The following is a 27,192-nucleotide window of genomic DNA, read 5'->3' on the forward strand; positions in this document are numbered from 1 at the left end:
TAAACCCAGGAGCTAAAACAGTTCCTGGCACATGCTGAGTGCACAATAAATCCTTGTTGAATGAAGAATCTGCAGTACTTGTAGAAAACAGGCCACCCTACACCCACCTTTTCTCCCAGAAAGGCCAAGTCTGCAAAACAGGAAAAGTGACCATGCTTGGCTGGAGACCACTGTTGAGGGAGGTTAAAAAGAAAAAAGAAAGAGTCAGCAAGAGCCAAGACCTCCAGGAGAGGTCTTGAACCTTGTCCAGGCTCGGGGAGGAGGTAGGGTGCTAGTCCGGCCTGACACCTCCTGGCTGCTCTGACTTCGGCAGGCGCCTTCCGCTCTGGTCCTGATCACTGTGAGGGGGTCCAGCGGGGGAAAGGGGAAGGAGAGAGAAATTCCTGCATTGACAGCAGGTGGAAAGAAGACATGGCCTCACCAGGCAGGAGTGACTTTTATTTGAAACCAGAAAACACCCTATTTGGGGGTTCCTCTGTAACAGTTTAAAAAAAAAGAAGAGAGAGAAATCAGAACCCAAAGGGCCAGGGGATGGGGGGAAGGGTAGTGGGCCCAGGTCAGGCCACGTAGGGGAAGCGGAGCAGCAGCCCCTCATGAGGTTGTAGGTTCAGGTGCTCCAGCTCAAGGGAGGTGCCCTCCTCACGGCCTGGCTGGGTGCTGAGCAGCAGATCCACCCTGGCTGGCAAGCTGGTGCCGGTGGGCAGGCTGGAGGCCCGCAGCCTGGCCAGTTGGCCCACATCCCCGAAGTTGAGCACTACGAGGAAACGCTCGTTCTGATCCCACTGGCGGATGTAGGAGAAGAGGTCGGGCCCCGAAGAGAGATCGTAGAAGTCTCCATGCAGCAGGGAGCGTTCCTTACCCCGCTGATCACTCAGCCAGCGGAACAGGGAGAGGAGGGAGTTACGGTCCTCACTCTGGCCCTGCAAACGGTGATAAAGTGATAAAGATACTTCAGACAGGGACGAAGGGCTCCCCGGGGCACAAAGTCCTACCAGCCACCAGCCCCCACCCCTTGACAACAGGCCCTGCCGGTGGAAAACACTCACCTTCACAGTCATGCTGATGTTTATAGATGCTGAGGTGTTGGGAAAGCTGGATTCATCCCACAGCATGACCGGGGCCTTCACAGGCTGAAAACCAGGCAAAAGAGGACTGAAAAAAACCTAACTGCTCTCCAACTCCTCCCCTCATTTCCAGATTTATAACCTCCTCTACCTCAGGGCCTCGCACACTGTCCGCTCAGCCTGGAGGGCGCTTCTTCCAGATAGCCATAGGCCAGTCCCTCACTGTGCTCTGATCCCTGCTCAGGGACCTCCCTCAGGTTTTCTGAGGCCACTTGATATAAAATCGACTGTATCCCCTGCTCTCAAAGCCCCCGACCCTGCTTTCTTTTGCAAAGCACATGTCAGCACCGGGCATCCTTATTACATGTGCTCACCATCTAATTTCACCACCTCCAGCTCTTTTGTGTACTGCTGTATCCTCTGTGCAAAGCACACAGGAACTACTCTGTCAGTTTTGTGGAATAAGTGAAAAATGGGTTTTATAAATGGGGTTCCCAGGTGGCACTAGTGGTAAAGAACCTGCCTGACAATGCAGGAGACATAAGAGATGCAGGTTCAATTCCTGGGTCGGGAAGATCCCCTGGAGGAGGGCACGGCAACCCACTCCAGTATTCTTGCCTGGAGAATCGCTATGGACAGAGGAGGCTGGCGGGCTACAGTACACAGGGTTGTAGAGTCAGACACGACTGAAGCAACTTAGCACACGCATACACGGGTTTTATAAATATCAGCTCAATGTCAACCTCCAACCTTGTGGCTAAAGCCAAGTGGGCGCCTTCATGGTCTTACCCCACCTCGGCTCTCGAGGTGTGTGTATCTGGTCCCCTACAAAGCTCTGAGTTCCTGGACAGCACAGGGCCTAACCAAGAGTAGCCAGTGTCCAGTGAATGAACAAATTACTAAGTAACAGCTACTGTATTGAACTCCTACCAGGGAGCAGGCACTGCATTTTAAATATGCCTTGTTTCAGTCATAACTACTCTCTGCATGTGTTAGTCGCTCAGTCGTGTCCAACTCTTTGTGACCCCATGGACTATAGCCCACCAGGCTCCTCTGTCCATGAGATTCTCCAGTCAAGAATCTTGGAGTGGGTTGCCATTTCCTTCTCCATACTACTCTATAAGGAATGCAATTATGGCAGAAAAAATGATTAAGAGTTAGAGAGAGAAAATAACTTGCCAAGGCCACACAGTGACTGACCAGGGGGCTGACTAGCAAACAAGCTTTCCTTCCCAAGGCTCATGGTCTGTCCGCCACCAGCCACAGAACCACTGTGATGGGTGAACACAACCTCTCCCACTGTGCTGGGCAGGCAGCAAGCATTACCTGTCCAGGAAGGCCAGCTCCCTCCAGGCCAATCTCGTCTCCATAGCTGAACACTGGGGTCCCCGGCAGGGTGAAGAACAGCAGCTGGTAGAGTCGGAGGAGTTGGGGCGAAACAAAGGAAGTCAGGAGTCCCGCCTGAGACACCTGCAGGAATGGACACACTCGTGAGCCCCAGAGCCCACTTCTGCCTCCACCTCCCAATACTCTCTTCCAAAAGGCCTCCTGCCCCCTCTCCCACCACTGTGGTACTCACACTCCAGCTGCACCAGTTGCTGCCAAAGGCGTCCAGATACTGGGTGACCAGGAAATTTGTATGATTCCCAGTTAAGCTGGAGTGTGACAGGTAAGAGCTAGTCAACAACAGGTCCCTGGTGGGTTCGAGTAGCCTCAGGATCTGCTGAAGGTCGGAGGAGTCTGTGCCTGCAATCAAGAGCCTACACACAGCAGAGGGAGTTGAGGTTAGTACTGGACAAGAAAGGAGAATGGAGGCAAAGAAGTTTCTCTAGGCTAGGAACTCCGCCCTTTCCTGGGGCTCATACTCCACTCGGGGGGGTGGGGGGGTGGTTTCCCAGAGTGGAGCTGAATTGGGGAAGCTGGGGTCTGGCACCCACCGATCCTCACTGACGCTCTTAGTGATGTTCTGCCACTCAGCTAAGAATGAAGACGGATTCTAAAAGGAAAAGAGCAGAGTCGTGAGGAAGGGAAGGCTATCGGGCCCTGGCAAGGCTTCTGTTCTCACATAGAAAGGGTACTCACTGTCAGATTCTGCACATCCCGGACCTGAAACCCGTCCACACCGGTCTGCAGCCAAAACCTCAGAGCTTCCTATGGGGAGAAAGGCAGAAGTACAGAGGAAAGCCATCACTGCTGATGCAAAGGCTCAGAAGATTCCAGCCCACACTAAATCTTCCTACCCTATACTTCCCTGTGACCTCAGGAGAGGCACTTGCCTTGAACAGTCTCACTTTCTTGCCTCTACTATAAACCTTTAGCCTTCAGTTCCCCTTCCATTCCAACCCATCACTAATCCTTAGTGATATAGTGCTCTTCTCTACTCCTCCCCATGGTAAATCACAAAGCTTTAACACCTACAGAAAAGGCCTATACACTAAATGTTAACTTCCTTCAACACTTAGCATATGTAAAATGTTGATATACTCATTTTACAGATAAGGAAACAATGTCAGAGAAGCAAGGAGGCATGCCCAAGGCCACAATCAGAGAGCAACAGTGAAGGGACCTAAAATGTTAACCAAGATCCCAAGATGAGTATACTTACTCCTCTCCCAGTTTCTTGGAGCCTGGGGAGGGTCTAAGTAAAAGAGCCATTCAGAGCAAGACTCAGGATAAAAGCCTGAAATTCAAAGCACAGCCCCAGGGCAGTTTACCCAAAGATTTGAAAAGAGAAGCCAGCTCTGCAGAATAGGCCCAGGCTTGAAGCCCTGGCATTCCTGTGGCACGTGACACAGACCCCCACTCCCCCTGCCCTCTCTTCTGGGTTCTCTCTCTGCTCCCTGTCTTCTCTCTTCTGGTCTCCATCTTCATCTGAGGCTACCACACTTTGCGCCTTAACGTCTAAAAATGTTCTCTTCTCAGTAACTTTTAAAGGGTCTTCTAGCAAGTGGCAAGGAATGAACCAAATGACCCCAAAGGTCAATTGAAATGCTGGGAGTACAGAATTCTACCTCAGAATCCTGGCTGCCAGCAGAGGGTCAGAGTCTGCCTCCAGTTTTGTTCTACCCCTTCTGAACTGGTCAGTGCCCTAGAACCCAGGCATTAGGAGCTGGGATGACTTTCAAAACCCCACTCCCAGTCTTCAGGGTACGGAGTTTGAGCCTTATACCTTCAGAGAAGGCAGATTTGAGATTTAAGATTAGTTGGGACCTTCAATCCCAGGGCATATTAAAGCCCCTCTGAACCTTAGCTTCCTCACTTACCGACTTGGGATATGAGTAGGAACCTTGTTTGGTTATAGAGGATTAAAGAAGGTATATAAAAATACTCGGCATATTCCCGGACACATAGGAAGACCCCAGTGCTTACAATTTCAGACTGGGCTGCCTTCCAAAACACATCAAATAAGAAATGGGAAACCAGACAGGACAGGATTCCCACAGAGAAAGGGCTTCCTCTGCCAAAAGGAAGAAAATCCACATCTAAAAAATTCCATCCTGGCACTGTCACCCTCAGAGTCAGGGAAACAAGTGGTCTTTCAGAAAAGGAACAAACAAAAATAGGGATGTACTACTTGCCTATCCTTCTGCCTGTGGGAAGAGTGTGCCTGCTGGGCTACAAGGAGCCAGGGGCCCCTCAGGTGGTGCCAGGCTACGTTTATAGAACTCACTATGAAAGGGCCAAACAGCCCCAGCATCCGGCTCCCACCTGCCGTCAGCACCAACACACTCACCTTCATTTTGATGGCCACAGTGTCAATCTGAATGGATTGAAACCAAGGGTTCTGGCCCTTGTAGTTGGGAGTGAGGTCCAGGATGACCCGGATGCCTAGAACAAAAGAGGAAGAGGTGGTTGATAGAAAGACTTTGGGAGAAGGGAAAAGGAAGAAATCAACAAATACAAGTCGGTAGACTACTCCCTATGTACTGGTACAAAAGCTTAGATTTGAACCCTGGTGTAACTCATTTCATTGAAACAAAGATATGAGCAAATATGGGGGGGGAGGCGGGGTGGGGGGGGGGTCAGTGTTGGGAGGGAGTAGTGTAACACAGAAGGCTGAGCTATGAAGCCCTGGCCCCCTCATTCCCAAAGTGAACTTTTTTCAAAGTAAGACAAGATTTTACTTTAATTTTTTTTTCTCCAAAGGATCTACTCTTAAGTTTTAAAACCACTGATTTAGCAAAAGCCTACATTTTGCAAATAAGAGCACTGAAGCCCAGAAGCTAAATAACTGTATATCCAAGTATACAAAGTCCCTGAACCACCTGACAAATCCACTTTAAGTTGAAGCCTAACAAACCCACCCTGGACCTGCCCTAGGAAAACTGTAAGCCAGTCAGCAGTAAACCAGACAAAAATCCTCTCCGGACTTTCCCCTGGCCAGAAGCCCAAGTCCTCTCTAGCTACTGCTTTGCCAGTTCTAGGACACCCACTCTTCTTCTTGGCCGAGTGCAGGAGACTCTCAAAATCTTCCTTGGAGCCAAAAATGGGGTCGATTTGTTCCAAGTTGGTCTCTGTGAGGTCATCCTCCTGGTTCTTATGAATTGGGCCCAACACAAAACCCTTCACCTTCAGGGTGCTTAAGTAATCCATCCGCTCCTTTAGGTCTGAAATGGAGAAGCAAAGTTACAGTGAGGCCTCGCCGAGGCCCCTGATCGCCCCTATAAGGCTGGATCACCAGACTGAGACGCTGATGTAAGGCGGCTAGCAAGTTGCTTCAGAAACACGCTGCGACAGGCTACGGGCGCCGGGAAGGGGAGGGGAGCATGCTGAGTCAGCCACCCTCAGGAAAGAGCAAGTGGGGGACAGCTCCCTTCAAAGAAAGCAAGGAGGGGCTACGTCTCGGGGAGCGGTCGCCAGTACCGAGTAGGGTAGAGAACCGTCTGAGTCAATCTGGGAACAGAGCTCGAAGTTGGCGACCATTTAAACCAAGGGCCCATGGGGTAGGAGGTGAGGACGCGCGGGGAGGGAGATGGGGGCGCCCGGACTCACCCGCTAGGTTGCCTGCCTCTTGGCCCAGGAAGGCCCGAAGGTCTCCAATGCGGTAGAGGGCACCCTTGTGCCACCATCTCTGCTCTGGCAGCTCGCGGCAGCGTGGCGCCTGCACGATGATGACCACGGCGCCGGCCAGCATGCCCAGCCAGCCGAGCCAGAAGAGCAGCAGCAGCGCCCAGCGGGTGCGTACCCAGGCGGGGCTGCCCGCCACCTTCAGCAGTTCCTCTTTAGAAAGGCCCGTGAACTTGGCCTCGGCCGCTGCGTCCGCCTCGTCGTCGGCCACCTTGATCTTAACCAGACCATTCTTCTCGGTGCCGCCCGCCACGACCACGGCCATCGCCGCCCCAGACGCCGCGTTCATCGGCTGCTTCTCGGGTTCCAGCTCGTTCAGTTCCACTTCCTTCATGTCCACCTCGGTGTCCTGGCTCATGGTGCCTGCGGAAACGGAGACAAGACGCAGTCTGCGGTCAGCTGTTGGCTGGACACCTGCCCGGATCTTCTGGCCCCAGAACAGACTCCCAGTCTTCCGTGACTCCACTTAGGTTCCCCGACCCAGTCTGCGGCGCGGCGGGCGCGGCCTCGGGGCCTGAGTAGGGGAGCCCCGCCCCGGCCCGCCCCTGCTTGTCCCTTAAAGTGGAATCTCCTGGGTTGCTCTTTCAGGGACTGAAAGGGTGGGCGGCGGCCGAGGGAGTAACGTTGGGAACTCAACTCCGATGGCTGCGTGGTTCAATCCCCCTGGCCCATTTCCTCATCTAGAACCGTCTAGTCCTAACGTTCGGACATTCAGAAAGCTGAGCACGGAGCCACCTTTAGGCGGGCGGAGTCTGCCACCTGTCCCGCCCCCGGCCCCCGCGCTGGTCCTTCCCGCCTCCGCCTAAGTGGGCTAAAGCGGATATGCACAACTGCGGGGGTTCCGAGGCTCTTCTTCGCCCACTCGGAAGGTTTGTGACTTCCCGGGACACCATCTTCCATTTGCCCACGCCACGTGAACTCAGAGTCAACGAAACCCAACTCAGCCCTTTCCCCCACCAGGCCTTGTCTTCTCAGGCCTCTGGGACTTGGCACTGGACCCCTGCTTTCCCGCAGGGCTTACTCCCACTCTTTCAAGATATCTTGAGTGTAGTTCAATTCATCATGCAGCAACTATTTACTGAGTGCCCATGTAATAGTGTGCTTCATTAACTTTAGTGAATTAACCCTAATCTAGTCTTCTTCATGATATTTTATGATGAATCTGTTTGGACAGGAGAATTGCTGACATTTCCCATTTTACCCTACCCCGCCCCCACTTTCTGGCGCCAGGATGTCGGGCAGCTAGGAATCTGACATCCAGAAGAGACTGATAGATAATCTCGGGACTGACAGCATGCTGGGGCTGGGCCTCTGTTGGAGGCATCCATCTTCTCAGTACAGATCAGAAGGTGCCCCGGCCAGACTGTTCCCCACTTTGCAGGGCCTCCTGCAGATTAGTCCAGTGTCCCCCTCCAGGTGCCAGACTTCCCTTACCTCCCTGTCCCTTCGCAGTGGTAGGCCTTGGAGGCAGCTGGTACTGCCGAGGCCTTGTTGGCATATGGCCAAGGCACCTCGGACTTGCGTGTTGTTGTTCAGTTGCTCAGTTATCTGACTCTTTAAGACCCCATGGACTGCAGCATGCCAGGCTCCCCTTCCTTCACTACCTTTAGCTCAAACTCATGTCCACTGAGTTAGTGATGCCACCCAACCATCTCATCCTCTGTCGCCCCTTCTCCTCCTGCCTTCAATCTTTCCCAGCATCAGAGTTTTCCAGTGAGTCGGCTCTTCGCATCAGGTGGCCCAAGTATTCCAAAGACCTTGAAGACCACCCAACTTCTCCCCACAGAGGACCCTGAATTGAGAGTAAGAGAAGGTTCATCCAGACATCAACACCACAAGGTGCCAGCACTCTCAGGAACTTCTTGTTCCGAAGCAGCACCAGCTGGGTTATTTTCAGAGAGGACCTGAAGGAAGTTAAGTTCTTTCTCCCTCTCCCACCTGGGCTGGAAGCCAAGACAGCTGTGTATTTGGAAGAAAACAGAAACCAAGATCTGAAGAAATAGAAGAGGTACCAAAGGAGAGCCGAGGCCATGAAAAAGCTCACCCTCTGCCCTTCCCCTTCATTCCTCTCCCCTCTTCATACCAGACTCATCCCCACCCCCCACCCCAAGCAAGCAGGTAGAGGCTGTTCAGACCTGTGCTGCATGATGATAGCAAGTCCAAGGTGCCCTGGCCATATGCCAAATAAGTGCCAACCAGACTGAACAGACTATCACCAGCATGAAAGCTCAAAGTTAAGAACTGTGGGGTCATACACTCTGAGATGTTTCAACGTAACACTCCCATACATACACACAGTATCTGACTCACAGTCCCCCACAGCTCCAGAAAGATGAAACCAATCCCCGCCTGCATTTGGTAAAGAAGCTAACAACTTGCCTCCCCAAGTTTATCACCCACCACACCCGTCACAGGGACCACCCTCCAGCAACATCAGCCTTCAAACACCTGTTAGTCCTGCCACATAAGCAGCTGTCAGGCCTCTGCATCTTTGTGCACGTCATCCCCTATGTGTTTTGACGTTCCTTTTCTGCCTCATAACCTCCAGTTCATTCCAGACCTAGCTCAAATGACAGCTTCTCTCAAACCCCTGGAAAGAATTACTTTCCATCCACTGTGCACGTATCTCTTCCTGGGCTGGAAGAAATCACATCCTGTTTATTACTTTTCCTTGTCTGAGTGTCGGCACTTCAAGACAAGTGGCAGAGCCTTGTGCTACTTGATGAACCTGCCTGCTCAGACGTAGGCACTTTATACTGAAGTGAAGTGAAGTCGCTCAGTCTTGTCCGACTCTTTGCAACCCCAAAGCCCACCACGGTCCTCTGTCCATGGGATTTTCTAGGCAAGAGTACTGGAGTGGGTTGCCATTTCCTTCTCCAGAGGATCTTCCCGACCCAGGGATCGAACCCAGGTCTCCCACATTGTAAGCAAGACACTTTACAGTCTGAGCCACCAGGGAAGTCCTAGGCACTTTATAAGTGTGCGGTAAATAAGTGGATGAACTATTATCATTAAAACCTGGTATTTCCCTTCTTAGAAGCAACTCAACAAAAGCAGCATGTATTTGAAAAGAAATGTGCACCTCAGTGTTCACAGCAGCATTTACAATTGTAAAAATATGGAAGGTGTCCTTCAACAGACCAATGGATAAAAGATGATATAGTGTATGTGTATGGAGTACTACTTGGCCAGAAGAGAGAAGGGACTTTTGCCATTTGCAGCAACACAGATGGACTTTGAGGGCATTATGCTAAGTGAAGTAAGTCAGACAGAGAAAGACAAATGCTGGATGATATCACTTATATGTGGAGTCTAGAAAATACAACAAACTAGTAGACATAACAAAAAAGCAGCAGACTTGAATATAGAAAACAAACGAGTGGTTACCAGTGTGTGTGGGGGGCACTCTATAGGGTGAGAGACCAGGAGGTACAAACTACTGGATATAACACAGGCTCAAGGATGTGTATACCGTGGGGAACAGAGCCAATACTTGGTAATAACTGTAAATGGAAAGTAACATTTAAAATTGTGTTTAAATTTTCTTAATTAAAAAAAGGCAGGAAAAAAAGTAGTATGTGAAGACAAAGGGATAAGTGAAAAGGAATTTAAACAACACTGTGTGGTATCAAGAGGAAGCTGTTTATGCAGGAAAACAAACCAAGACTTGTAAACTGTTCAACCAAATAAAACCAAGTAATAAATCTAGTTGAAGGGGAGGACAAAAAAAGCAACAGAGCAACACAGCAGAGAAAGAGAGCTGAAGGTGCTAGAGATCCTCCAATCCTAGTGTATGTTGCTAAATGCAGAACTTAATATTTACTATAGAATTCAAAGTATATAATTTGTTCAAGAATTTAGCCTTCAAGAGAAGCAAGGAAAAAAGTAGTTCAAGAGTCCAGAGCCAAATTAAAAAAGAAAAAAAGAAAGAAATGAAGACAGTTTGAGAGACCTTGGGGACAATATCAAACATACTAACACTTTATAGTGGTCCAGAATGAAAAAAGAGAGAAAGGGGCAGAGAACATTTATGAGGACATAATAGCTGAAAACTTCCCTAACCTGGGAAATGAAATAGACATCCAGGTACAGGAATCACAGAGAGTCCCAAACAGGATTAACCCAAAGAGGACCATACCAATGCACACTGTCATTAAAATGGCAAAAGTTAAAGAGCGAATAATAAATGCATCAAGAGGAAAGCAACAAGTTAAAAAAAAAAAAAAGAGCCCAGAGCCAATAAGGACAGATTAATGAGGTCATTAATATCTTCAGGACTTTACACTCATTCAAGCAAATGGTGGGGGCGGCAGGGTGGGTGGTTGGGTTGGGTAGTTGGGGCCCTGAAGTTCAGAGGGCCAAGTCCACAGAGAAAGTTCCTTTCTAATCCCCTGTTGCAAAAATTCATGTCCCATGTTTCCCAACAGGTGAGGATTACTTGATCTTAACCAAAGACGGAAGTTTTCCCCTCTCAGTTCAGTTCAGTCACTCAGTCGAGTCCGACTCTTTGCGACCCCATGAATTGCAGCACGCCAGGCCTCCCTGTCCATCACCAACTCCTGGAGTTCACTCAGGCTCACGTCCATCGAGTCAGTGACTGACGTCCATCAAGTCAGTGATGCCATCCAGCCACCTCATCTTCTGTCGTCCTCTTCTCCTCCTGTCCCCAATCCCTCCCAGCATCAGAGTCTTTTCCAATGAGTCAACTCTTCGCATGAGGTGGCCAAAGTACTGGAGTTTCAGCTTTAGCATCATTCCTTCCAAAGAACACCTGGGACTGAACTCCTTCAGAATGGACTGGTTGGATCTCCTTGCAGTCCAAGGGACTCTCAAGAGTCTTCTTCACAGCACAGTTCAAAAGCATCAATTCTTCGGCACTCAGCTTTCTTCACAGTCCAACTCTCACATCCATACATGACTATTGGAAAAACCATAGCCTTGACTAGACGGACCTTTGTTGGCAAAGTAATGTCTCTGCTTTTCAATATGCTGTCTAGGTTGGTCATAACTTTCCTTCCAAGGAGTAAGTGTCTTTTAATTTCATGGCTTCAGTCACCATCTGCAGTGATTTTGGAGCCCCCAAAAATAAAGTCTGACACTGTTTCCACTGTTTCCCCATCTATTTCCCATGAAGTGATGGGACCAGATGCCATGATCTTAGTTTTCTGAATGTTGAGCTTTAAGCCAACTTTTTCACTCTCCTCTTTCACTTTCATCAAGAGGCTTTTTAGTTCCTCTTCACCTTCTGCCATAAGGGTGGTGTCATCTGCATATCTGAGGTTATTGATATTTCTCCCAGCGATCTTGATGCCAGCTTGTGCTTCTTCCAGCCCAGCGTTTTTCATGATGTACTCTGCATATAAGTTAAATAAGCAGGGTGAAAATATACAGCCTTGACATACTCCTTTTCCTAATTGGAACCAGTCTGTTGTTCCATGTCCAGTTCTAAGTGTTGCTTCCTGACCTACATATAGGTTTCTCAAGAGGCAGGTCAGGTGGTCTGGTATTCCCATCTCTTGAAGAATTTTCCACAGTTTATTGTGATCCACACAGTCAAAGGCTTTGGCATAGTCAATAAAGCAGAAATAGATGTTTTTCTGGAACTCTCTTGCTTTTTCGATGATCCAGCCAGCAGATGTTGGCAATTTGATCTCTTCCAGTGTGTTTAAAAAAAAAAAAAAGATTTCCAAAAACAGAGCAAAGATGGGAAGATAGTTAGAAACTCAGGAAACTGTCCAACAGACTCTGCAACACTGCCAAAGCTGAAGGTATAATTTCAAAGACCCAGAAAAAAACCATCCAGGCTCTGCCTCTAAACTACCCATCAGCCTTGAGGAGTTTAGCCATTCGAAAACTGGATGATGGCTAATGTCAAGGAACTGAGCACTTGGAGTCAAAGTGCCACCGAGATGAAAGCAGAGAAGGAATGTGAGCCCTACCAAAGGGACCCACTTGGCAGCTGTTATTAGAAGAAGCAGTGTTGGAATATTATTTGTTATTACAAATCCTGCAGGAGGGACACTGGCTGGTGAAAAGAACTGTCAGAGTTGTCTTACTAAAGGGTGAGAAATGTGAGTGGGGATAAAAGCCAGAAAGAGTAAAGGAAAAACCAAAGCCTTCTCGTTGCAGAAGAGAAATGAATGCACCATCTGCAAAATATCTCATAATCAAACAAACTGAACAACACTGAAGCAAGTCATTCTCTCTAATGCAACCAAATACTAAAAGAGAAACACCAGAGATACAGCAGATCAATTTATGGACGAGATAGAGTAGTTATTACTCTTGGATAGATGACATCAGATAGTCAACTGATCAGAGACAGAACACTGATCTCATCAAAAGGCTAATTGGTAATAAGAGATTAAATGATTCCTTACATGAACACTGAAGTACTCCAACATCAGCTCCTTCTGCAGTCCTGGTCCCACAATACTGGTGGTATTGTCAGTTTCCCATCTCCTGTGCGCTTCAAAACTGTCTGTCATCACATTCTTTGAAAGGAAGTCACCAAGTGCAGCCACAGGCAAAGGGCATCAAGTTACACTCTGCCTCCCAGGAGGCGTACCTTCATCAATTATTTGGGATTTTTCTGTACAGAAGACTTCTCTCTTCCCTCTCATATATTTATTTATCTATTCATTTATTTATATCAGTATGGATTCTTGGATACTTATTTTATAGTTTGGGTTAGAATCCAACACTGTACTGCTTTCTTGCTCCAATTACTCCAGCTTTTGCCACTGTGAGCTCTCACTTTGGCCACTGGGTCCTTTTAATACATACCCCTTCCCCTTCTTCTTCTTTTCTTTTTTTTTTCAGCATTTTACTTTCTGGCACTATATGACGCTTCAGGTTCATCTTGTATATCCTCTAGGGCCCCAGCCCTAGAAACAGCATTTCTCCAAGGAGCCACAGTCCCTTTTATTGGAGAATAGTATTAGAAGTCAAGATATGGGCACTCAGGCATCCTTTGAGGAACGAAAGTTATCCATCAAAAATATGTCTTGGGAATTCCCTGGCAGTTCAGTGGTTAGGACTCCTTGCTTTCACTGCTGAGGGAGTGAGTTCAATCCCTGGTTAGAAACTAAGATCCCACAAGCCACATGGCATGGCCAAATAAATAATTAAATAATTTATATATATATATGTTTTTTTCTTGTATACTCCACTTTTTTGGGGGTGGTTGGTGTCCAATTTTTAAAATCTGTCCTTACTTCAAGGCCTGAAAGATATTCATCTATACTTTCTACAGACAAAAAGGCTTTATTTTTGACATTTCAATCCTCAATCCATCTTTAATTGATGTTTACTTATGGCATAAGGTAGGGAACTAAACTCATATTTTTTCCAGATGGATAACTATAATGTGATGAAAATACATCCATAGTACTACCCTGGTGGTACAGTGGATAGGAATCCACCTGCCAATGCAGGGGACATGGGTTTGATCCCTGGTCCAGAAAGATTCCACATGCCTTGGGGCAACTGACCCTGTGTGCCACAACTACTAAGCCAGTGAGCAGCTATTGAGCCTGCTCACAGCAACTAGAAAAAGCCCAAGCAAAGCAATGAAGACCTAGTGCAGCCAAAAATACATACATACATATATATATTTGGTCTCCGTCCCTAGTTACTGACACAGAGCTCCTAACTCCCTTCGAATCTCCTGGGTGATAGGAATGCCTTTTGTTCTAATGAGGCCACTCTTGGGCTCCTAGATAGCTTCAGGATCAGGGCTGGTTACCAGAAAGGCATGACTGGAGTGATGAAACTTTCAGTCCCACTCCCCAACCTCTAGGAAGGGGAGAGGGGTTAGAGACTGGATTAATCATCAATGGCAATGATTTAATCAACCGTACCTACATAACAATATCTAATGATCATACCTACAGTTTCCGAGTTGGTGAACACATCAAGGTGCTGGCAGCGTGGCACCCACACCCCCACTCCTTGCACCTCGCCTTCTTCCCAAGTTGTAGCCTTCATAATAAACTGGCAATAGAAGTTAAATGACTCAGTCCCTCAAGGAACCCATTTACTCTTAAAACAACTAAATGACCCCCAAAATCTTTGTCAAATATTATGATCCACTAATCTTTAGTTAATTCTGTATTTCTAATTATCCAAAATTAATCTGATCCTGTGATTCCCACAACCCCCTATAGCCTCTCCTCCTCAATCCCCCTGTTCAGTATCACAGTTCAGTGAGTGACACAGCTATTCTTCCAGTTTTCTAGGCCAGAAGCACATGGGCAATTTTCCTAGCTCTTATATCTTCCTATCCTCCCTGTCCAGCTAGATGCTAGTATAAACTCTGTAGCCTGATTAATATAGGTACAATATCTCCACTTAGGAAAAACACACACACAAACTTCTGCTGCACGCTATCATGAAACTCTCTAAACAAACTGGAAATGGTTCCAAGTCTCCATCCAGACTTAAAATGTGCCAGTTCTTGCTCCTGCATTCAGTATTTCAAATGTCTTATAAATGTATTTATACAAATATATTTACATAAGCAATATTAATAAATGTATTAATAAATAAACCAAACTCTCAAGTACTTTTGATTTTCACAGACATTCAACATGGCTAAATGTTACCAGATTTCCAGCAATACAATCCCAAAGATACATAATGAGGCATTCAGTTCAGTTCAGTTCAGTTCAGTCGCTCAATCGTGTCCGACTCTGTGACCCCATGAATCGAAGCACGCCAGGCCTCCCTGTCCATCACCAACTCCCGGAGTTCACCCAGACTCACGTCCATCGAGTCAGTGATGCCATCCAGCCATCTCACCCTCTGTTGTCCCCTTCTCCTCCTGCCCCCAATCCCTCCCAGCATCAGAGTCTTTTCCAATGAGTCAACTCTTCCCATGAAGTGGCCAAAGTACTGGAGTTTCAGCTTTAGCATCATTCCTTCCAAAGAAATCCCAGGGCTGATCTCCTTCAGGATGGACTCGTTGGATCTCCTTGCAGTCCAAGGGACTCTCAAGAGTCTTCTCCAACACCACAGTTCAAAAGCATCAATTCTTTGGCGCTCAGCCTTAGAAACCTGAATTTAAACCAGTTCCTTACATTGCAACTAAATTGGTTAATTTCAACAACACTCTGTAAAATAATTTGAATTACAGAGAAATTAAAAACAAACTAAAACACATCACTAAGAAGGGAAACCCTCTTTTCTAATTAAAATAGAAACTGCTGCACTAATGAAATGTTAGCTAGAATGTAAACAGTCTGAGAAAGGAAATAAACTTTTTCCTTGAAGAAACACATACTCCTAGGACAAGAACTAAAGAATTAACAGCTACAGTCACCTGATTACCACAGCGTGATTGTCACAGTTTTTTAACCATTGTTAAGTCCCCAGTGACATGTGCCCAGAGGTGCTGCAATACCAGGCTGTGATACTGAAATACACATTTGGGACTTGTCTGGTGGTCCAGTGGTTAAGACTCCAAGCTTCCACTGCAGGAGGGCAGGAGGCACAGGTTCAATCTTTGATCGGGGAATTAAGATCCCACATGCTGTGTGGACCAAATACATATTTGGTCTTCAGTCCTCTTTCCTGGCACCAGAGCTTCTAAAATCTTTGGAATCTCTAGAATAAAGAGTGGAACTGTCAGCTTCATCCCTCACTCTCCAGACAGGGTAGAGGAGCTGAAGCCTGATTAATCACCAATAGCCAGTAATCATGCCTATATAATGTAAAAGTCGTTCAGTCATGTCCGACTTTTTTGTGACCCCATAGACTGTAGCCTGCCAGCCTACTGTGTCCATGGGATTTCCGAGGCAAGAATACTGAAGTGGGTTGCCATTTCCTTCTCCAAGTTGCCATATACACTAGCAATGAAAACTAAGAGACCTATGATTAAATCTAACAGTGAATAGATGACTTCTTTATGAAGGAAAAGATAATATCCTACAGAAATACTTTCAAACAAAAAATAATGAGACCCTAGTATATGTCAGGCACTTTTCTATGAGCTGGGGTGGTAGCAAGGAAAGAGAGCCTGCTTTCATGAAGTTTAATTTCACTAAGTGAAAGAAAGAAAATTAACGAATAAATACTCAAACACACGTAACATGTCAAATGATTACAAGTGCTGTGAAAAGGCAGAGTACGATGAGAAAGAGATTACCTGATTCAGGGAAGGCATCTCTGATGAGGTGATATTTGAGCAAAGACCCAAAGAGGTAAAGGAACAAGGGAGCTTTCTAAAAGAAAGTTTTCTAGGTGAGGGAATAGCAAGTGTAAAGACCAAAAGGAGAAACATCTCATATTTGTAAACAGAAAGATTTGATGTCATAAAAAAATTAACACTCCCTGATGAAATAAAATCTTAAGGCAGGATAAAAGTTAACATAAAATTTTCCCCAGACGTTTTAGCCATTGCCCTCTCCCCTTTGGTGTGCATTATGCATCTGCATTAACCAGATCCCCTTAGAAGACACAGCAATGCCTACTTGCAAAAACAAACAAAAGCAACTTCCTCCTGGCACCAGGAAGGTAACTCCTTAGAAAATAACATTCCTTTCTCAATTCTGTAAGGGGTCACAATAACTCACAACTCGCCTTGCTGGACTATGTTACTTTGATGTATGACCCTTTGTCTCAAAAATTTCTATAACTCTGCTTTGACCTCTACCAGGGGGACAGTCCTCAAGAGCTTTCAGAAAGATTGTCTCCTGGGTTATAGTCCTCTAGCTGGCTCAAAGAAAAGTTTCCAGTTCTTTCTTAGACTGACTACTGATTAATTTTTTTCATCAACACCCCAGACAGTCTATCAATCCACTGCAATTCCAATACAAATCTTAATATCCATTCTTGGGAACTTTATGATTCTTTAACACACGTGTAAGAGAAAAAGGCCAAAAACAGTACAGATATTTTTTAAGTAATAAAATTTTGAAGACAAATCCTACCATATATCAAGCATGTTATATTCCTAAGTAATAACAGTAGCATGCTAAAGTAATAATCATAACATGAAATAGCCAAAGGGATGGATAAATGGATCAACAGAACATGAAACTGAAAGAAACTCATGCATATCTGAAACCTTAATATATGCAAAGATAATATTACACACCCTGGAGGAAAGAATAACTATTCACCAAATGGCACTGAAAAAATAAAATTAGGTGACTACTTAAAAGTAAACACAATAATATATTCCAAATGGTTAAAAGACCTAAATATAAAAGCAAATATTTTAAATTTTTAGAAAAAAATGAGAGTATCTTTCTGATTTTCAAGGTAAGGAAGGAGTTCTTAAACAAGACACAAAAGCACAAACCATTACGAAAAGAACTAATAAATTCTATAAGAAAAATCTGTGCATCACAAGAGACCATAACAAACTGAAAAAGACAAGCCACAAAAGGGAGAAGACATAGTATTTGACACTAATAAGACAACAGAGTCTTGTATAAAACATATAAAGTTTCAATGAAAACCAGTAAGGAAAAAGGCAACAATTCAGCAGGAAAAACAATTTACAGACTAGGAACGGTAAGTTCACAAAATTGAATACATAAAAAAATGGCCAGTGAACTCTTGACAGATTACGTATTAATAATCAATAAAATGCAAATTACAATCACAAAAAAATACAATTTTATGTCCATAGACTGGCAAAACATCTGATTGAACCAAGTAATGACAAGGACATGAAATTGCCTAAGTGGTAACATTAACTGGTATAATCACTCTAGGTGTGCAATGTACAAAAGCCTGTAGAATTGAAAATACTCTTAGATATTACCTATCAATGTCACTCCTGGATTCATAACCCAGAGAAACTCTCATAAACGTGCAGAAAGCAACATACAAAGCATTTCACTGCAGTACTGATTATAGTAGTAAAAACTTAGAAACCGTAAAAGGGTTTATCACCAGGGGACAAAATAATTTGTAGAACATGTCTAGAGTATATAAAAAACTGAATTTTAAAGAGCTAGGGCACAAAAAGACAGGCAAAGTGTATCAAAAATATAATGTTAAAGAAAAGGGGGAAATAGTAGATTCACCTTAAAATTTTTCTAAAAACTAAACGATACAAAAGCACCAACAGTCTCATTTTTAATGACATCCTATCCCAAACGAAAGAACCACACCATTCATGGAGGAACTGCGGCATCTGGTGGACATGGGAAATGGAGAGAGTGAGCCTAGAGTTCATCTCCCTGTTCCAAAATTCCACTTAATAAAAACACCGTCAGGTAGAGGATTTACAAGATGTTAAATGATATGAACAGATAATGATCTTCAGCCAAAACCCATAGAAACAACCTATACTTAAGATTCCCTAACCAACAAGGACCAATGTATAGCAACTACACTCAATATTTTATAATAATCTATAAGGGAAAAGAATCTGAAAAGAATATATATATTTACATACATGTACGTATGGTTGTAGTTGAATCACTGTGCTGTATACCTGAAACTAACACAACACTATAAATCAACTATACTTCAATTGAAAAAAAAAAAAAGATTCTCATCAGGCTTTGCTTCCCAAACTTCCATGTAGGTCACAAATGCAATCTTAAACATGTTCCTTTTAAAATTTCACAAATTTAGCTCTTCCAAAACCCAGTCTAATCCTTCTCTGGGAGACCTTCCAACTGGCATATTCCTCCCCAGGGTTCAGGAAATAAGGAAATTCTGTTCCCAAATTGAATTTTTGCCCTAAAGGTAAACATCCTACTCCAAGCTCATAGCAGGGCACTGTGTGTTTGCATATTCCTGCTGCTCGTTTACCTCTTGTAACTATACGATCTCTATGTTTGCTGCTGCTGCTGCTAAGTCACTTCAGTCGTGTCCGACTCTGTGCGACCCCATAGACGGCAGCCAACCAGGCTCCCCCATCCCTGGGATTCTCCAGGCAAGAACATTGGAGTGGGTTGCCATTTCCTTCTCCAATGCATGAAAGTGAAAAGTGAAAGTGAAGTCGCCCAGTCGTGTCCGACCCTCAGCGACCCCATGGACTGCAGCCTTCCAGGCTCCTCCATCCATGGGATTTTCCAGGCAAGAGTACTGGAGTAGGGTGCCATTGCCTTCTCCTACTCCTGGACTAATAGAGGCAGTGCCTCTTGCTGCCAGGAGAGGGCAGAGCTATTCCCGGAGCAGCTGCCATCCTCAGAAAGATTCCTGTTGGAGGAAGCTGGTTTATAACTCTAAAGTATTTCTTCTAACAACCTCTTCAGGAGCTTCATAACATAGGGCAGGTAAACACTGAGTTATAGTGACATGCTGAGAAAGATCGAGGGCAGGAGGAGAAGGGGGTGACAGAGGATGAGATAGATAGCATCACTGACTCAATGGACTTGAATCTGAGCAAACTCTGGGAGAGACTGAAGGACAGGAAAGCCTGGCGTGCTGCAGTCCACGGGGTCTCAAAGAGTCAGACACGACTGAGTGATTCAACAACAACAACAGGATATATATAGCAAATGAAGTCATGGTAATAGATATACTGTTTAAGGCAGAGTGAGAAAACAAATGGATCCAGAACAGAACCCTGAGTGCAATGGGTTAAAAAGAGAATGGGAGGTAAGGAAGTCGATGGAGTGGGGATGGAACAGTTTCAGAGATTCCTACTTTGTCTCTCCCAGACCAAAGGCTCAATGTGGGAACTTCTCTGGTGGTCCAGTGGTAAGAATCTGCCCTGCAATGCAGGGGACACAGGTTCAATCCCTGGTTGAGGAACTAAGATCCCACATGCTGTGGAGCAACTAAGCCCATGCGCCACAACTAGAGAATCCCTGTGCTGCCATGAAAAGTCCTGCATGACGATCTTGTGTGATGCAACTAAGACCTGATGCAGCCTAAATAAATAAAGACTCAATGCGGGGGGTTACTCCAACTCTTATCAATCCCAGTAAGCACTTGGGGACCAGGGATATGATCACCAGATAAGAATCCAAGGACTTCAGGGAAATGTCCTGGGACGCAGGACTTAACCCCTGGCAAGGATTCCAGTGGGTGGGGCAAAATCACTGTTTCGGTGGCTTATAGAAGCTTTGAGAAAGCAATGGCCTATGCTGAGTGAAACAGATATGCTTCAGTGGCCCTAAGAGATGACAGAGGAAGCAATAAAGAGGCTGAAGGAAGCAGACATGCTAGAATGGATATATTATGTGAGGCTAGAAGACCCATCAGAGAATTGTGTTCCAAGAAAGGGCCCAGAGGACACAACATTCACCAAGGCCATCAGGAATGTGCTACCGACAGGGGCACCAGTATCACCTGAAGCTCAGTGGTGGTTTCCCTCTACAGTCCAGGAGAGGAAGTCACGGAGCTGACATCCTTACTTCCCGCTCACCCCCATCAAGTAACAGTGAAGTGAAAGTCTGACTCTTTGCGACCCCATGGACTGTACAGTCCGTCGAATTCTCCAGGATAGAATACTGGAGTGGGTAGCCTTTCCCTTCTCCAGGGGATCTTCCCAACCCAGTGATCGAACCCATGTCTCCTGCATTGCAGGTGGATTCTTCAACCAACTGAGCCACAAGGGAAGCCCAAGAATACTGGAATGAGTAGCCTATCCCTTCTCCATAGGATCTTCCTGACCCAGGAATTGAACTGGGGTCTTCTGCATTGCAGGTGTGCCGGGAGCCAGCGTGAGGAACTCCGCCCATGGCAAAGGTCATGAGGAAGGAGGCTCAGCATATGCAAAGGCGGGATTGAGCCTCAGGAGTCCCCCTGGAAATTCTCAAGCATCTACCCCCAAAACCAGAGTCTGCCTACTTTACTGCTTTGTGCTCTCACCTACACCTCTGACTTTACGGGGGGCTGTCCCCCACCACCATCTCTCTCTCTGAAAAGGAGTTAACTTACAGCTCCAGTTAATAAAGTTCCTGGGCGTGACAAGAGTGTTTTATTTTTTTTTAAAGGCTTAAAATGTATTTTAATAAGTTCATGTTGCATTATTCATTTCTCAGAAAAACTTCAAAGGTATTAGGGACAAATCAAACATGGTACGCCAATAAAAAATGCACAGCATAACTACCTAAGATAGGCAAAGCTAAGAGCTACCGTCTGACATTCAGCATACAGCAACCCTGTTCTCAAGATTGTACTAGGCCTATCAAGAAAGCTGTGAATGGCAACATCACAGACACAAAAGGGCCATTTCTGGGTTGTCCTTACCCAAGAAAAAGATGGAGGCAAGTTTAACACAAGATTTTTTTAAAGATACACTAAATGAAAATCTGTAAGAGAAAATGTCTTCCTTGGGACATGAAAGGGTAATATATGGGACATAACAGAACCGTATGTATGTTGTCTGTGACCTCTGTGGACATGTGCCTGAATTCCCACCTGGGAGTGATTGGAACAGTGGGGCCAAGGTCACTGGGGGATGTGTGGTTTTTGTGGTATATGTGGCAGGATCTCTGGGGTGAGACAGTGCACTAAGTCGTGTCCGACTCTTGCGACCCCATGGACTGTAGCCTGCCAGGCTCCTCTGTCTATGGGATTCTCCAGGCAAGAATACTGGAGTGGGTTGCCATTTCCTTCTCCACAAGAGTGTTTTAGTTCACAAACTCCTTTGGGAGTTCTCTAGCCTGCCTGAACAGGTTCTTCCGGCCACATGTGATCGTTCAGAGCCTCCCAACCGTGAGAGGCATGAGATGTTCTAAACTGTCTAAATACAGATTCCTTTGAGCAGTTAAAAGATTGATTAGAAATTGTATTGGTGAAGGGTTTTCATTTGTTGGGCCAATGTTTGCTGCTAAGTCTCCACATCCCCTGCCCTTATACACATTAATGAATGTAACTAGCATATAAGAGAAATAAGTATTAACCTTTTATATTAATCACGTTTAGACCTTGGGCTAAGCAAATTCTTTTCTTAATTAGAACCCACTGCACCCTCACCCGATAGGAATGTAACTTTATCTGGTGCCTTCGGAAGGTGGTGCCTGGTTTAGGAATAAATCACCCCTGGAGAAATAAGTGTTCTGGTTGACTGACCGCTATCACAAAGAAAGGGTCGTAAATTGTTAGCAGGCCCCCTGGCCAGAAGATGATGTAACACCCCTAAGACCTTTGTATACATTTGTATGAAGCACCTGATTTTGATAAAAGTCAGGACTGCTGACCCCACGTGACTTTTGTATTCCACCTCTGTGTATAAAAGCAGACCCGAAAAATAAAGAAACAGATCAGTTCCTGGAAAGATTGGTCTCCCCATGTCGTTCTTTCTCTCACCTTCTGGCTGAATTCCCTGGATCCACCGGAGCTGGACCCCAGCAAGTGGCCCCCGGAACAGGCTATTCGAAGGTAGGTACCTCAGAACAATTAGGGTCAGCCCTGTTGCTCCCCCAGTGTTGAATTTTCGGGACGGATAGGACCCCACTCAGGGTGCTGCAGACCCCCCTGTAGGATAGACAGGGTGAGTAGGAGTGGGAAGTGTTAAAGGGTTAAAGAGAAACCCGGTTTCTGGAGTTAAAAGGGTTGAGGAAAAACCCGGTTTTTAAAGGCTAAAACTAAATCTTCTTTACTATACTTAATTTTCTGACATGGGTAACACTGAATCAAACGAAAGACAGCTCTTTATAGGAATAATTTTGCAGTTATTAAGTAAGAGAGGAATTAAAGTTAAAAACTCTACCATTCAATCATTTTTTTCATTTGTACAACAGTGTCCCTGGTTTCCAGAAGAGGGCACTGTTAACTTAGATATCTGGGAGAGAGTAGGAAAACAGCTGAAAACTTACCATGCAGAACATGGCTCAGAAAAGGTGCCTAATGATGCCTTTTCCTTATGGAATTTCATTAGAGATGCTTTAGACTCTGCCCCTGATTCTGAAAAAGTACATCTTAAAGAGGACAGTGAAGAAAACACTGTAGTTAAACCTGCCCCAGAATCTGAAAAGGTACATTTTAAAGAGGAAAGTGAGGAAAAAACTGTAGTTAAACATGAGGAGGATGAGAAAAAGGAGGACCTGCCTGACTATGGGCAACTAAGAAAGATGCTAGCCGCTATGGCTGCTCAGGAACAAGTTAAAGATAGGGACAAAGAACAAGATCAGCTCTCCCCTCAGGATGAAGAGGATTTAGACGAGATAGCAGCTCGATATCACTCTGAAGAAGATTGGCCTCTTTTAAATAAAGATGCCCCAAGAAGCTTAAGAGAAACTTCCCCTATCAGGCCATCTGCTCCAAGGAGCTTAAGGGAAATGTCTCCTATTAGGCCATATGCCTCTAGGAGCTCACGGGAGACATTCCCAGTTAAATTATCCGTAAACTCTGAATACCTAACAGTCCAACGAGCCCCAGAGTACAGAGCAAGAGACATGGGACCCATACCTTTGCCACCACCCCCTAGAGCGGGAAGTGTGGGGCCCATACCTTTGCCACCACCTCCCAGACCAAGTGCTATAGAACCCATACCAAGAGATATAGGACCCATACTAAAAGATACGCGACCTATACCGATGCCACCACCTCCTTATCGAAGTGGAAGACCTCCACTATCGGCTCCACAAGGAAGGGTTTTTTCTGCCCCTGACAATAAATTTGATCCCCAACTTGAGGCTTGTTTCCCTTTAATATTTGACCGTTATGATGAACTCGGAAGGGCTCTCGGATGGGAGCCCGTTCCTTTAAAATTGGTAAAAGAACTTAAAGATGCTTGTGCTTTGTATGGGCCTAAAGCCCCATACACAATGCAGCTGGTAGAAGCCTTAGCAGGCAAATGGTTGGCACCCCATGATTGGAAATCAGTCGCTAGGGCCTGCCTGTCTGGAGAACACTTTATACTTCGGAAAGCTGAATATGATTATCTTGTTCGCTGGCATGCCAATAATAACAAACAGGGACATTTAAACTATATCACTGAAGGTATGCTAGCTGGAAAATATGATTACCCCACACTTAACGAGCATATGGGACTAGATAAATACGCTATACAACAGGTGGCTGATTGTGGCTTTACTGCCTGGCGTTCATTGCCCGACGGTAGGGAATCAAATTCTGCTCTATCTAATATTAAACAAAAGTCAGAAGAGCCATATGAAGACTTTGTCTCACGGCTTTCAGAGGCTGTCCAGAGAATAATTTCTGATTCTGAGGCAGCCGGAATATTGACAAAACAATTGGCCTTTGAAAATGCTAACTCTACCTGCCAGGCTATTTTATGCCCTATAAGAAGATCTGGAACCCTAATTGATTACAGGAGGCAATGTGCAGATGTAGGACCGTCCCTGCTGCAAGGTGTTGCGATAGCTGCAGCAATAAAGGGGAATTCTTATCAGCAGGCAGTCCAATCCTTTTTTACTAACAAGAATAAGCCAGCACAAGGTGATCCCAGTAACCAAGGCAGGAATAATTTGCCCAGAACTTGTTTTTCCTGTGGCCAGGAGGGACACATTTTTCGTGCTTGCCCTCAAAGAACACTTGGTTCTTATCCACCTAATTCTGCCCGGTTCACCGGCTGTGTCTGCTCCGCAAAATCCTGCTCCCCCGCCCGCGAACCCTAGGTCTCTCTGCCCTCGCTGTCAAAAAGGATATCATTGGGCAAGGCACTGTAGGTCAAGATTCCATAGAAATGGAACCTTTTTGGGCCCCAACCAGCAGTAGGGAAACGGACTGAGGAGCCAGCCCCAGGCCCCGACAACGACTGGGGCAGCCTCACTGAACCCATTCATTCCCTTCGTCCCGTCGCAGAACTCATCAGAGCAACCCCAGGCAACGCAGGACTGGACCTCAGTTCCACCACCTCAACAATATTAACACCAGATAGCCCCACTATAAAAATCCCTACAGGCGTTAAAGGTCCATTACCGACTGGCTTGGTGGGAATTATATGGGAATTATACTAGGCAGAAGTTTCTTAGCTATGCAAGGTCTTACAAATATTCCTGGAGTAATCATATATACAAGAGAAATTCAGATAATGATTTTACACCCAACTAAAACTTTTCAAATACATCAGGGACAGAGAATAGCCCAACTTTTGCTTTTGCCTTATCATACTGCAGTTGGGCATGCAGCTACTCAAAATGAAAGGCAGGACAAAGGATTTGGGTCTAGTGACATGGTTTTTTGGGTAACAGAAATTACTAAGAAACGCCCTATGAAATCTATTCTCGTCAGTGGCAAGTCTATTGAAGGACTATTAGATACAGGAGCAGATGTTTCTTGTATTTCTGGGAAAGACTGGCCCAGCTCCTGGCCCACCCATACTACTGAAAATGAGTTGGTGGGCTTAGGAAGAGCCCCTGCAGTAGCTAAAAGTGCAAGGATTTTAGACTGGCAATTTGAAGATACCCGTGGAACATTCTAACCGTATGTAGTTCCTTCGCTCCCCTTTTCCCTGTGGGGGAGGGATGTGCCGTCTCAAATGGGAATGTTACTTTTCAGCCCTGATGATAAAGTGACCTCTCAAATGCTACAAATGGGTTATGACCCTTCAAAAGGATTGGGTAAACAGCAGACAGGAATAATTGAGCCGATTTGCCCAACTCCTCGAAAGCTACGTACTGGATTGCGGTATCCAAATTTTTAATGGAGGCCATTGTTTTTGCTGCCAACCCCATTGAATGGAAATCTCAAGACCCAGTGTGGGTAGAACAATGGCCTCTGCCTAAAGAAAAATTACTGGCAGCTAAAACGTTAATTTTTGAACAACTAGAATTGGGACATATTGAGCCCTCCAATAGCCCCTGGAATACTCCTATTTTTGTCATTAAGAAAAAAATCTGGTAAATGGAGACTTTTACAGGATTTAAGAGCCATTAATGCCACCATGGAGGACATGGGAACCCTACAACCTGGGCTCCCTTCCCCAGTAGCCGTTCCAGAGGGACATAATATAATTGTAATTGATTTACAAGATTGTTTTTTCACCGTTCCTTTAAATACTGAGGATAAAAAGCGACTTTCAGAAAATCTTAAGCAGCCTTATTTACGATTTCAGTGGAAGGTTTTGCCTCAGGGAATGAAAAATAGCCCTACCTTATGTCAAAAATTTGTCAATGCCGCTTTAGAACATGTCAGAGCTAAATATGAACAAGTATATATGATTCACTTTATGGACGATATTTTAATAGCTCATCCTGATAGACCCCATTTACAAACTGTCCCCCAAGATTTGACCCAGGCATTGACAGCGAGAGGCTTAAAAATTGCCCCAGAGAAAATTCAGGTCAATCCGCCCACAACTTACTTAGAAAGGGTTATCAATTCAGAAACAGTGACTCATGCCCCATTACAATTAAGAAAAGATCACCTTGTTACTTTAAGTGATTATCAAAAACTTTTAGGCAAAATTAATTGGATTAGGCCCTATTTAAAATTAACCATTGCCGAATTAAAGCCTCTTTTTAACATTCTACGCGGGGATCCTGATCCAACTTCTAAAAGACAATTAACTGCTGAGGCTCGGGAGGCCTTAGACAAAGTAGAGGCAGCTTTATCTCATAGCTATGTAAAAAGAATTGATTTACAAGCAAACTGGCAATTCCTTTGCCTAGTTACTCCAACTGCACCTACGGGAGTCTTATGGCAAAACGGCCCCCTAGAATGGGTCCATCTTCCCGCTCAAACTAAAAAAGTAGCGGCTTCTTATTCAGGATTGATAGCTACTTTGATATTAAAGGAAAAAAGCGGAGCATTGAATTATTTGGTAAAAAGCCATCAGAAAATTGTAATTCCATATAATAAGGAACAACTTGATGCTCTTCTAATGTTTGATGAAAATTGGCAGATTGCTATAGGAAACTATTTTGGTCAAATTTTTGCATCATTTACCCTCCAATGTTTTGTTAAATTTTATATCTAGACACCCAGTTATTTTCCCTGTTAGATACAAACAGTTCCCTATTCCAGATGCCAAGAATTTTGTATAAAATTTCAAATAAAACATAACACAGGCATCCCTTATAATCCCCAGGGACAAACTACAGTAGATAGAGCACACCAAACATTAAAAATACAAATTCAAAAAATTAAAGGAAGGGGAATTTTAGTTCCCCCCATCAGATCTTACAACATGCTCTCTTTGTAATAAAGAACCTAAATGCTGATTCGTCCGGAACAA

General features: G+C 45.2%; 1 protein-coding gene across 2 annotated transcripts in view; it reads right to left on the bottom strand.

The window, feature by feature from the left end:
* Positions 1 to 417: 417 nt before the first annotated feature.
* Positions 418 to 27,192, bottom strand: part of SLC3A2 (solute carrier family 3 member 2) — a 40,900-nt gene continuing 14,125 nt past the window's right edge. Inside the window, exons 1-10 of one of the 2 annotated variants that reach the window (XM_027532936.1) lie at positions 6,769 to 6,808; positions 6,057 to 6,494; positions 5,498 to 5,671; positions 4,798 to 4,892; positions 3,147 to 3,215; positions 3,002 to 3,060; positions 2,644 to 2,824; positions 2,391 to 2,534; positions 1,047 to 1,130; positions 418 to 920 (exon numbers count right to left, since the gene is read on the bottom strand). In XM_027532936.1, coding sequence (XP_027388737.1) covers positions 558 to 920; positions 1,047 to 1,130; positions 2,391 to 2,534; positions 2,644 to 2,824; positions 3,002 to 3,060; positions 3,147 to 3,215; positions 4,798 to 4,892; positions 5,498 to 5,671; positions 6,057 to 6,489 — 1,602 coding nt within the window. In that variant the 5' untranslated portion in view covers positions 6,490 to 6,494; positions 6,769 to 6,808 and the 3' untranslated portion in view covers positions 418 to 557. Of the gene's footprint in view, positions 921 to 1,046; positions 1,131 to 2,390; positions 2,535 to 2,643; positions 2,825 to 3,001; positions 3,061 to 3,146; positions 3,216 to 4,797; positions 4,893 to 5,497; positions 5,672 to 6,056; positions 6,495 to 6,768; positions 6,809 to 27,192 lie in introns of those variants that run through there. The other variant, XM_027532935.1, reaches the window with a different exon arrangement.

The sequence above is a fragment of the Bos indicus x Bos taurus genome, chromosome 29 (assembly GCF_003369695.1).
Source record: "Bos indicus x Bos taurus breed Angus x Brahman F1 hybrid chromosome 29, Bos_hybrid_MaternalHap_v2.0, whole genome shotgun sequence".
Lineage (NCBI taxonomy): Eukaryota > Metazoa > Chordata > Mammalia > Artiodactyla > Bovidae > Bos > Bos indicus x Bos taurus.